The sequence below is a fragment of the Fringilla coelebs genome, assembly GCF_963513975.1.
Source record: "Fringilla coelebs genome assembly, chromosome: 1".
NCBI classification, from domain to species: Eukaryota; Metazoa; Chordata; class Aves; order Passeriformes; family Fringillidae; genus Fringilla; species Fringilla coelebs.
Window position 1 is genome coordinate 109,243,692 of NC_140028.1, and position 13,102 is coordinate 109,256,793.

Consider the following 13,102-nt stretch of genomic DNA (forward strand, 5'->3'; position numbering starts at 1 on the left):
TTACTGTTTGCACTTCAGTTTCTTAATTCTGCAGGACACCTGAAACTCTAATGAAAATCTGTGTCGTCCAGAGTTATTATTTTGAAATTGAAGTTCAGTTATGAAAGCAAAAATTGAGAACAATTTCTAACTATTAAAAATTTGTTTCTGACACTTAACCACATACATATAATTTCTGTTGAAGTTAGCAATAATTGTGCTGTCACTGGTAAGCAGAACTTCCTAATTTATTTGGTAGCCACTCTAAGAGCTTGGTTTTCACCAAACACACCCAAACCTCAAGATCTATGCTTTACAGGGCCAGGGTTAACACTTTGTTTTCAAAACGGAAAAAAAAATCCACCAACTTTTCATGTCCGATTTTGCTTGTTACACTAATATGTAACGCAAAAATGTCAATATATTGCATTTTTCATTCTTCTCCCAAAAGAAATGCTGTAAAATAACTCCCATTGGACATGAGGAAAATGGTTTGCTTTTGAAGAACAATTTGCATTTACCGCATTTCTAACCATGATATTTGAATCAGCAGGAAGGAGCACATGAACTTCACATCCCTGAAGGCAGAGGCTGGTGAATGGGATAGAGAATGCCAGCAAGGACTCTGGCACTGCTGTTTCACTATACAGGGAATATAATCCATTGTCCAACTGCTGCTGTCACTGGAGCAGTCTGTTTCCCACCCCACTCAGATTTTAAGTCTCTGATAAATTGGATACATTTGCCTCTGCCCCATTTCCAGCTGCAGCACAGCAGTCCCACAACACATAGGTCCAACATGCCAGGATAATGCAGGTGACTGAGAAGCTGCATTTCTCCCACGAGGGGTTCTCGTTCAGCCGATCGATTTGCTGCATTAATTAATTAAAGCCAGCGCCACCGAGAGGCATAGAAATGTCAGCAGAGATTGCAGTGGCCAAACTTGCAGGGCACGGCGGAGGACACGGGCAGAGCTGAAGAAGCAGAGCGGCGATGGCTCCTGTGACAAGACAGTTCCCCCTGGTGTCAGACACATGGGGCTGCTGTCCCCATGTGCCCCGGAACAGGACGGATCCGTGCAGGTGAGAGCTGCTTGAAACCCTGAGCTGCCGCTTCGATGGTTTTTCCAGTCTCCAGCCAGGTAGGAATCAGGAGGAAATGGTAAATCCAAAATGCACCTGGAGCAGGTTGTTGAACCACCTTTGTCCACAGCTCTTTGCCCCCCACTTTGCCCCAGGCAACAATGGATCCAGTTCATAGATGCCAGTTGGCCGCAGCTGGAGCACAAGGCAATGGGAGCATTCCCCAGAGGAAAACGGGAAGCAGCGCTGCTAACGGGCTGTAAGCAGCCAGGCTTGGGCAGCTGGCTAAGCGCGCCCAGGGTTTGCTTCTTCTGCAATTCCTAGGGATGTCATGCTAGCTCTCCTGGCACAGATGAAGGACCTCCACCTCACATCTGCTCTGTCCTGGAAGGATTGCATCTGAGGAGGCTCAAAGCAGGGTTTGCCTGTTTTGGGAATGGCAGTATTGGAGCTGACTAAAATTTACCAGGTCATAACACCTAAGTGGCTTCAGAGCCCCTCTGCAGTGAGTCTCTGCTTTATTGTAGTCCCTTTCCCCCTTGGACTCCTTTTCTAGAAAATAGGCATCCTCACACAGTGCTCAGCTTTTTCTTTTTTTCTTTTTTGGTTGATTGGGGTTTTGCTTGTGTTTTTTATTTTGCTTTGTGTTTTAGTTTGTTATTTTGGTTTTGGTTTTGTTTTTCTGGGCTTTTTTGTGGTTTGTTTTGTTTTGGTTTTGATTTATTTTCCCCAAGGGAGCCCTCATTTGAATCATTAAGGCTCACCCTCACTTGGTCTCTTGTTCAGTTCCTTTTTCTTGGTCCCATTGCTGAGCCTTACTCTCCAGATCCTCATGGTAGTTCGGGCTTCAGGAGGCTACCGTGAAGGGATGGACAAAATTCAAGTTACAATTAAAGCAACACAGAATACCCAGGCCAGGGTTTACAGTTCAAGTCAGATTAAGAAGGTGCAACTGTAGACAGCGGCATATGTCTTTTTGCACAAGGCTAACAGCACCTGGAGCCTAATATTTCCAGAGTCACCACACCCTCTCACTTTCCCTGTAATCACCCTGGCTCCCACAGCCCTAAGCTCTCTCCATCATTCCTTCTGCCCATCTTTAGTGTCAGTGCTTTCTTTGCATTTCCACCAGAAGGTGGCAATATTAAACTCCATTGGACCTGAAAGTCACTCATGGTTGAAGCAGGGCACCCCAGTCAAGCAAGTGGAGTCACTGATGAGCAATTACGGAGTGTAAAAAATATGTTTGTGAAAAGTAAGAAAAAATGAGTCACTACATTGTGCTGATGGAAGAAACATCAGTTTCTCTGAGGTTTTATTTATTTGCTTGCAAGCAAATGAAAGTCTGTGGATGTAAAATTAACTACAGGCAGTTTCACCAACAATTCACAAAATACATCAGAATATCCTGTGAATCACAAAGATGACAGAGATGCTCCAATGAAAACCTTTTGTTGTGCCTCTCACAGATTTATTTTGGTGTCCTGAGTGGTTTCCCCTGCTACTAAAAGTGAACTGAAAATTGTGTAAGTTGTTTGTGCAGATTGTCGTGAACAGGCCTTGCAGTGAAACAGCTTTTCCATGGGATAACAGAGTGCCTGGGCCTTGGCAAACATGGAAAGATTAGTAATCTGTAAGATCAAGTATTAGTTCTTTCTCCCTCTTGATCCTCTGCAAATACTTTAATTTTTTAATATTTATATTACATCTATTATATTTATATTTATATTCTTATATTTATATTTATCTCCTTTATATTACACCTGCCATGGGAGGAACATGGCAGGAGAGACTTTGAAGATGCCGATGTTCAGGATAAGGCCAGTCATTTAATAAGCTTTTAAAGGCTACCAGCAATTGAAGTGTTTGAGACTTGGGGGCACCAACACAAAGCACACAGAACACAAAGCCTTTACACCCCACTGTCGTCCTTCCTCTGTATCTAAACTCATCACAGAAGTGGCCTGAGAACACTTCTGCTTTCACCACTGCCTTTTTTTTTTTTATTTTCTTCTTTTTTCCCAGAAAGACCAGCCTTTAAGAGGACTTCATAGTGGTGATTAGGTGATGGCTGAGACATTTAGAAAAAAAAAATTCAATCTCAGGTATCAACTGCTCCTCAGAGTGGAAGCAGCCCAGACTTCTAACCTACCTGTAGAAACTGCTTGGTGACATTTAAGAGATCACTGAACATGACAAAGAAAGCTCCCTGCTGTGCTATTTCATATTTAGGAAAAATAAACTCATCATCCCTAAAGCTGCCCCTTGATGATTTTGCATCAGTGATTTTTATTTTAAGTAAAATTCAGCATACAAAATGACTATTTCTGTCATGTTTGACGTGAGAAGTTTCAGTTCTTTTTTTTTTTAAATGAGGAATTCTGTCTATAGCAGCTTTGCAAGCACAGCATGTAGAAAGAAAGCAAATTACGCTGAGGAAAAGGATGACTGACACCATTCACAGAATCACCAGTGGATAGAAACAGTAGAATGCATAGGACTGGTCCACTGAAAGAAAAAAAATGAGGGGAATTGCATCTTAGCATTGAACAAGGAAAAGAAGTTTTTGGCTTAAATAATTTCTCTGTCAGAACAAAGAGCTATCTTAGCCAAAGGGAGTTCATGCATTCAAAAAGATTGAAGTACATTGTGAGTGAATCACCTGAGAAACATCAATAGTGGTTGTCTCTAAAACTAAGAAATGATTCACTTCCTTTTTTAAGGAATCTTCTCTCTCAGATTGCTCTGTTTTGCCGCAGGAAATTTGGGATACATTAAGAAATTACAAAGAAAGGAACTGTACAATGAATTGGTAGCGCAAACACTTTGCTTACAAGGAAGAATGGGAGCTACAGATGTGCAAACTGTGATCCAAATTCACCTGAATTCCAAAAGAAGAATCCCACAAGGCCAGACAACACACAAAGGAGCTGGCTACCTGATGGAGAGAATGGTTTGATGAGAAAGGTAAATGTTTGTCCATCTGTGACTTTGGCAGCCTGGATCCTGCACCAATCGTCACAATCAAGCATAATACTAATTCTTGCAATAGTTATCCCTTGTTATTTACTGTCATCTCCTTCTCTTGTGGGCCAGCCTCTTCCAAATGAGGACTTTTCTGAATAATCTGTCCCTGGCCAGCGCTGAGATCAGACAGAATGGATGGTGCGCTGGCATATCAGTGGTAAGTATCTACTCAGTGGGTTAGGCAAATGTCTATCTCCAGTTCCTCCTTGGGCAAAACTCCTATGCCTCCTGTAAAATGGCAAATTAATGGTAAGACTTCCCATAAAAGATGGGAGGGGCTGAAATAATCTTATGGTGGAAAGCAAAGGTTTTTATGGTATGGGTTGTTTCACATTTTGCTTTGATTAAGTTCCTTCCTGTTGCCCTTGATGCACCCCCCACACACACACCATCACATATGAAAGGTTTATCTCCTTCCAGTCAGGCCAATCTGGTTTGGTCTACCCTGTGATTTATTTGACTGCTGTCACATATCCTGATACCATTTAGTAAAGAGGTAAAATGACTTCTTCTCTTCTTCTCTTCTTCTCTTCCCCTGCAAAACCTTTAGTTTTACAGCAGCATCACTGGGAACGCTTCACCCTTTCCCTGTAATCTTGCCATCTCCTGCCATTCTCCTTTTCTTAGTGTCTGTCAGGTTCTCCAAGAAGCATCTGAAAAAGACAGGCTGCTGTGTTACAAGGGACCTCAGAGCTCCTCCACTGGAGACTTTAGTTATGCTCAGCCTCTTCCACTCTTTTCTCTCCAATCAATTGCAGGACCAGCACTCACAACACCTTTCCTCTATTTTCTGCATTGTCGCATTTCCTCAGAGATTTCTTTTTTTTTTTTTCTGTTTTCTCTCCAGTTTTTCTTGCAGGCTCTCCCAGGGACTCTGTTCATTGGTAAGCCATCAGAAGGTATTCCAGGATTCATTCACATCCTCCTGATTTTCATGAACTGGCAGATAAATTTTTTAATCTTCATTTTCTGGAGTTCACACATCATAAGTTTCCAGCATGTGTAACTACAACCTTTTTTTTTTTTTTTTGTGGCTGAGCATTCCTCTTTCTGCAGAAACATTCTTGCTCAGTTTCCTCACAAAGACAGCCCTTACCATCTGGCAATTTAGCATGAAGTGAGTTGGTATTATGGCAGGTGCATTTGCTACTCAAAAGTCTTCCAAAGGACAGTGCAAAAAGGCAATGTGCCAGGTAGGTGCTTTCTTCAAACTCATGCCATATGGATCATTCTAAACTGGAATTCACAAGGCTGTAGACTTTTTCCCTGCTGACAGTATGCCTGAAAGATCAGAAGCATATCTGAAGTGCAGCCTGTGTGCTAAGGATAGGTCCCAAAAGGCTGGGGATGATGGCCAACACCTCTTTCAAAATGTTGCTGCTGATGGGAAGTCATTCCTTAGCTAAACAGGGTTCTTACAGGGTCAAAAAGATTTAATACCTGGATTCAGTTCTATTCACCTCTTCATCTGGAAATCAAGAAAAATCATCACTGATAAAATTCAAAGAAGATATCTAGTTTGATAGAGCTGAAAATAATGAATGGGACAAGATAAGCACGCAGATGCATGGTGGTTTTTGAGGAGAACAAATTTACAGCCAGAACTAAGAAACATCAATGCCTAAGAGAGCATTGTAAAGAGTAAGAGGTGTTTTTTCCTGAAAAGCATGTATTCAAAGAAAGATTTTCTCTCATAGTTATTGTGGCTGAAGAGCTGAACTTGTGGCTCTAGTGCAACAACATGTCAAAGAAGAGATTAAGGAGGCCCTTACAGAGACAAAAGAACAGCAAGAGGAACAGCTTCTGGTTTCTGTGAGCAGAGCTGATGAAATGGGTACAACAGTGTTATCTGCTTATCTGATGTCCACATCCTTTAAGGACTGCTAGTAAACTGAAGAGAAAATGTAAATGATCTGCAGAGCAATAACCTGTACAGGAGGAAGATCTCCCAGAGACCAGTTTAAAAATCTACAGATGCAGCTTGTGAAAGATGACTGACAAGATCCTTCCCACACAATTGTTTTATTCTGGCAAAACCTGAAAGCAGTAAATCCTGCATCTCATGCTTCAGGCTTTTCACATCACATTCACATCAAGCTCTTCAGCCAAACAGAAGTTATTGTGTCAGAGGCATATGAGATAGCAGCAAATGGCATAACAACAAAAGTTATACCTGTGTCTGGAATAACACCAGAGAGCAAAGAAGAAAAAAGATAATTTCTTGTGGACAGAAATGTCTGATTCTTCCCACTCTCACTACCACCTTCTGCAGATTTCTTGTTTCTGCTTCTCATTGTGTATTTTCAGTTTCTGCTGATCACAAGAAAGCAGGCTCTCCTGTTGAGAAATGGCTTGTACTTTTGCTTGGCTGGCCTTTTCTGGGAAACAGAGGAGACCAGCACTTGCCAGCTGCCAGCACAGCTGCTCTGTTGGGAGGACTCACAACCATCCCATCTGACTGCCATATGTCCTCTGTGCTCTCTTCTCCCTCCTCAGGATCCTCCAAAAGACAAATAAGGCCCATCTCACTCTCAAGAGAAATTCATAGAAGCTGCTGAGCTTTGTGCTGTGACAGAGAGCCTCGGTAAACCTCAGCACTTGGCACGCTCTGCCCTTAGACCACACACACGTGCGCACATCCTACTCCTTATTCACTATTCTGACCACTGTTATATTTTGTCCTGAGCAGTGGTAGGAGGTAGATTTGCTGTATATAAAACCTGCAATAGAAAACATCAATCAAAAAGGCAGTTTGAATTAACGTGCCTTCATTTCTATTTTTAGTAAGATAAGTAGGAGTTAGGAAGATCGAGCAATAGTGATTAAAAGGAACCTTCCCTACACTATCTATACAGTTTTTCTCTTCTACAATTACATAATGCAACTTGCAAAATTAGTTATCTGTCAGAGAAGGACTAGAAACACACTTCCCACACACCCACCAAGTGCCCGCCTCCTCTCTGCTCTACAGAGGACTCTTTGATTTTTTTTTTCTGAGATTAAGAAAAGAACACGGTTTCAGTTGAATTAGAGCTGAGTGACTTCTCTGCTTAGTGACATCAGTTTTAATGATTGTTGGATGAAATGAAAGGGCTTTAACTCAGTAATCATTCTCCCAGTGGAAACTGTGGGATTTTTTAAACATTTTGTGTTTAATTCTGTTTCTGACTTAAAGGGACTGTCTCTGATGAGCACTGAGGAGAGAAATACTTGTGATGCAGGTCTAAGGAAGTTGAAGCTTCCGCTAAGAGACACACTACCTAGTGCTATCTGCTTTTTTCATCTGGTGAAATATACTGTGTGGGTAGCACCTCACTGGCAGAGCTACCTGAAGAAAAGCAAGAGATTCTGCACCCTTAGAGCAAAGAAGATTCTTCACCTCATCTGAGAAGAAAGGAGGAGAAAAGGTAAAATTTATAAAATGCATTTGCTCAAACATTTGTGTATCATGTACACTCATGATATGTGTGAATGTAATACTTTTTCATTTACCTTTTATAGTTGCTCAGGTAATTTTTTTAAGCAGTTTTAAGAATTCTTGCATCATCAGAAGTGGGTGTATTCTGTGAGCATATGTTTTTAAGTATTCAAATGTATTATGCTGAACCTAGATTAAATTCAGGTGTGTCTGCAGTTGCTGCAAAGCTGTCATTTCTACACCACTGGTGTCAAACAGTTCTGTCCTTGTGCCTTGTAAATCAGATTAAATTCCTCTCTGTGTAGAATGGAATGGAACTGTAGGCTGGAAAGCTGTCATGCTTGGGAACACACACAGTAGGTCTCAGATTAATGATAATCAACGTTTGCTGGTATGTAGCAGCAACACACAGGACTAAGACAAGTAAATCTAAGAAACTCACTTCTGCTTTACATTCATAAAAAGAAGACAAAGGGGAAGAAAATAGCAAGGGCTTAGAGTTCTGATATGACAGGCTAAAAAAATGCCTCTTGTGATGTGAATAACACACACAAGTAAGAACAGAACTCAGACTTAAATTTCTGGTATGTTAGGCTAAAAAAATGATGCTGTGATGTGAATAACACACAGACTCATAAGTCACCAAGATATTTTTCCTGTGTCCAACTTACATCATTTAAAACTCTGTATCTGCCTATTAGAAAAGAACATGTATATGAAGATGACAAATTCCTGTTATTAATTTAGCCACTGAAAATAAGCCCTTATTGAAAGCTCATGACATGACAGCTTTCTGTAAAGGTAATTTCATAAGAAAAGTCTGATGCAAGTTTATCACTGTCTTCCTATGGTGGGTGATATATACTTGATGGGAAAGGTGGGTGAGTGAAATTCTGAACTGCAGTGAGCAGTGAGTTTGCTTTTTACTTTGCTCTACATGGAACTTAATCCTCTCTGAGCTGGCACTTGTGGCCCACATCTTTCACTCCCATTTGCTTTCCTGTCATCCATTTGAACATCCCTTTGAGCTTGACCTGTAAGTCACACAGTGCTGCAAGGACTGAGCACATGTGGGGTGGTGTTCACAGGGGTCCCAGGACAAGGGAAAAGATTATAATTTTGACTGCGTGTTTCAGAAGGCTGATTTATTATTTTATTATATATATTATAGTAAATCTATACTAAAAGAATAGAAGAAAGGATTTCTTCAGAAGGCTTGAAAGGAGTAGAATGGAATGATAATAAAATCTTGTAACTGACCAGAGAGTCTGAGACAGCTGGACTGTGATTGGCCATTAATTAAAAACGACCACATGAGACCAATCAAAAATGCACCTGTTGCATTCCACAGCAGCAGATAATCATTGTTTACATTTTGTTCCTGAGGCCTCTCAGCTTTTCTGGAGAAAAATCCTGGCAAAAGGATTTTTCAGAAAATATCATAGCTTACATTCCACAGCAGCAGATAATCATTGTTTACATTTTGTTCCTGAGGCCTCTCAGCTTTTCTGGAGAAAAATCCTGGCAAAAGGATTTTTCAGAAAATATCATAGCTTACACACATGCATGCTAAGGACAATACCTTGCTCGAGTGTGCACATGCATCCATCCCATAATGCTTACATAATGTCTGAGAACCTGCAGTGAGTCGTGTCCTGAGCTGTCACTCATGATTCAGGTTTGTGGAGTAACCATGCGGTCTTGACGCACTGAAAGTCACTGACATTTTTATATTCTGACATTTTTATATTCTTCCCTTCTCAGAACTGGGGGAAAAACATGATTTCTTCAAGTACAGAGTCCCTTGAAGTCGAACCCTCGACCTTTTATGACTATTACGATAGTTATTACGATGCTCCGAAACTATGCAGTAAAGAAGGCGTCAGGAGGTTTGCAGCCTCCTTCCTACCCATTCTGTATTCCTTGGTATTCCTGGTCGGGCTCGCTGGAAACATTCTGGTCATCATGGTCCTCTTCAAATACAAGAGGCTGAAGAGCATGACTGATGTGTACCTGCTAAACCTCGCCATCTCAGATTTGCTCTTCGTTTTATCCTTGCCATTCTGGTCTTATTTCACAGTAGACCAATGGGTTTTTGGAACTCCCTGGTGTAAAATCATTTCGTGGATCTACCTGGTTGGGTTTTACAGTGGGATATTTTTTATTATGCTTATGAGCATAGACAGATACCTGGCAATTGTTCGTGCAGTGCTTTCCTTGAAAGCAAGGACCACCTTCCATGGCTTCATTACTAGCTTTGTTGTGTGGCTAGTAGCTCTTTCAGCCTCAGTCCCCGAGCTTGTATTTAGAGAGTCTTTTAATGAACATAATTTTACTACCTGCAAGCCGAGATTTCCAGGCAATTTCACAGCATGGAAGCTTTTTTCCACTTTGGAAGTCAACATTTTAGGGCTCCTAATCCCTTTTGTAATTATGACATTTTGCTACTCCATGATCATTAAAACATTAGTTCACTGTAGAAATGACAAAAAGAATAAGGCTGTGAAGATGATTTTTGTTGTCATGATTGTGTTTTTCTTTTTTTGGACCCCTTACAACATTGTTATTTTCTTACAACTGCTGGAATTTTTGGGAGTCATTAAAGACTGTCAAGTGAGCAGGAATCTGGACTATGCTTTCCAGGTAACGGAAATCCTCGGCCTTTTTCACTGCTGCCTCAACCCAGTCATCTACTTCTTCATGGGGGAGAAATTTAAGAAGTACCTGAAGATGCTCTTTAGGAACTGGCAGTTACCAGGGTATTTCTGCAAGTGGTGTGGAGTTCACATCTCTTACCACACTGAATCTACCAGCTCGTTCCACACACAGTCTACAGGGGACCAAGACGCTCTGTAACACACTTCAGACCAGCCACTGAACTCAGCAGCAAGCAAACTGACAACAGCAGGAACTTTGAAAAGCAGGAACTTTGAAAAGCTAAGCAAATGCAGACACATTTAACAATAAGCTAGTGCCAGATAATTACTTACTTCAGCTTTATTTGTGCCTCTAGATTTTCTCAGTGTTCCGACAGAAGGTGTCCCAAATGTGGAACGTGAGGATGCAAGTTTCCTCTGCTGTGATTACAAATCACTGCTCAGTTCTGTGCAAAGCACCGCGCGGCTTCTTTGTCACCAGCATCGAGACATTGGCCTGCATGGAGGGGCAGAGGTGAGACAGCACCTTGTCATCAGCACAGGCACTTGGAAAACATATTCATGTACCCAAGAAGGATGATTGCAACCGTACGTTTTTATTCTGCAGTTGATCTGTGTAGGACTTGTTCACCTGTGACTCTTAGGCAGCTATTAGTAGTACCTGCTACTTTTAAATGTTTCGTTTCAGAGGGAGTGATATATCTCCTGTTGTTAAGAACAAGCACAAAATATATTCTCTATGTGCACAAAGACTCAAAGCAAAGCCTTTACTTTTCATTGGAGGTGCATTTTCTTTCAGGTTGACATATGTGCCTATATGTAGGTGTATATATAGGCATTTTGAATTACTTTATCACTGTCATTCAGGATAGCTCTTCTGTATTTTAATTAAATGGAAAATATTTTGAATATTTTTGAATAAAAGCATTTTAAAAAAACTTATTTTCCAGCATGTGTGAATAAATTTGAAGCATCTTGGTTAAAATCATATATTTTAAAATTAATGTCCTTTCTTCCAAAAGTACTTAACCCCAAAATTTGATTTTCATTCACTGGAGATGTATCTGGCAAAACAAAAGAAAGTAAAATCAGAGATTGTGTACAGCTTAGAAACCACACATAGAATCCTTGCATTTGATAACAGTAAAATGCAAGCAGTGTGATACCCCAGTAGCTGCTCACAGGATATTAATTCATCAGAAATCTGTAACAGGAAGGAAACTCACACAGCAGTGTTTAGATTTTGGCACAAAAATGATTTTAAAAGAGGCAAAAAATCAGTAATGTGGTGGCAGACCAATTGAGAGTTGAAAAATATGTATTAGAAGATATTTCTGGTGTGTCTTTTTGCTGGACAACAACAATTCAGATTTCTTACTCTAAACCAGATGAATTCTTTTCTTACACTGTCAGTAATAAAGTGCCTCTCAGCATTCAGCCAAGGCTACAAAGAGCAAACAAGGCATTAAAATGCCTCAGGAAAGGGCTGAGGAAGAAATGTAAAAATATTGTAGTGCCATTGTGCTCATGTGCTCACTCTAAATGAGAGATGTTTCTAAGTGAAAACTCATCTCCATGTGACCTCTCTCATGATACAAGACTGAAAATAAAATGCAGTACACTTAAATCTCACACACACATATATCCATCATAACTTTGGGAATGCACTACCATTTGCAGTTTGCTGAGGATGACAAGCAAGAATCTGCATTAATACAGATAATAATAGCTGTGGAAGGCATTACTCAAACTAAGAGAGAGCCTTTGTTTTCAAGAAAAAGACTATAAATTCTTAATACTCAAAACCTTAGAATCCACTATGTAAATCACTTGGGAAAGACTGATAGAAAGAGTGGGTTATGCCACCCATCACTTGTTTTTAAAAGGAAGACAAATATAAAGTGTGAGGTGCTTCAAATTCTCACAGATGACACTGAAGCCATCATAACATCCCAAGGTGGCATGGCACATCATCCTCACAGCAGGTGATGCTGCCAGCAGAAGCACTGGGAACTGCTGAGCTATGCACTTGTCTGGTGCACAGACTACCCTGGAAGCCAGACAGCTTCCACTGCAGCCTCTTTTTCCTTTCTCTTGCTCTGTGATCCCTCTAGTCAGCAAGAATTGCCCTTGCTTTCCAGACTAAGGGAAAGGCTGCCTGCACTGGGCTGGCAAGATTGAGGGTCAACAAGGAACAAGCAAGCTGAAGGCTCTTGACAGCTGTGATGTGAGAGACATCCAGGGCAAAAAGTGGTATCAGGGAATGTCTTGCAGGCAGGTCCAGGTCTGGGAGAACTCTGTGGTGAGGGAGGATGCTGTGGAATTAATGGGGTGCACCCAGCAGCCATGCAGCAATGCCACAAACAGAGCCAGTGCGGGCAGAGCCCTTCTCCCACACAAACCCCAAATGTGCCTCATGTCACCGCTCAGCTTTGCACCCCATGGCCTGTGCACGTTTCCCTTGCTGCAGAGGGGGCCTGGTGCAGCTAGAACTCCTCCCAGGCAAATGTTGTCTTGCTCCTCTGTGTCAAATAGCCTCTTCCAGCTCTCCCAGTAATATCCACAGCTGCTCAATGTGTGTGCTGGACAAGCAACGGAGCTGAGCTGAAAGCTGAGCCGAAAGTTGAGCTCTGAGCAGCTTTGCTGCGTTGGGTGCAAAGAGGAGCTCAAGGTAAATTGATGGGTTCAGGAAATCAGGTCCTGAGGCTGGAGCTCATTGAACATGGGTGGCTTCCTCCTCTGTCACCTGAACAAACCCCCAGCCCACACGCACCAAGCTGCAGTGGACAATGCCACTCCTCTTTTGAGAGAGGGTTCTGAAATCTGCTGATGAGAAAGGACGAGATAATAGTATTAATAGAGACAGAAATAAAGTAGGGATTTTCAAAATGTCATTTGACAAAGGTGTTATTTTAGCTGAACAAGAGTTTCCAGCAATG

The 13,102-nt window shown here is 41.4% G+C and overlaps 1 protein-coding gene across 1 annotated transcript; it reads left to right on the plus strand.

The window, feature by feature from the left end:
- Nucleotides 1-9,285: 9,285 nt before the first annotated feature.
- LOC311162672 (C-C chemokine receptor type 4-like) lies at nucleotides 9,286-10,362 on the plus strand (the record flags this gene model as incomplete). Its single annotated transcript, XM_084221111.1, has 1 exon — nucleotides 9,286-10,362. One exon carries the CDS (start codon nucleotides 9,286-9,288, stop codon nucleotides 10,360-10,362), a length of 1,077 nt encoding a protein of 358 aa, XP_084077237.1.
- Between the last annotated feature and the right edge of the window lie 2,740 nt (nucleotides 10,363-13,102).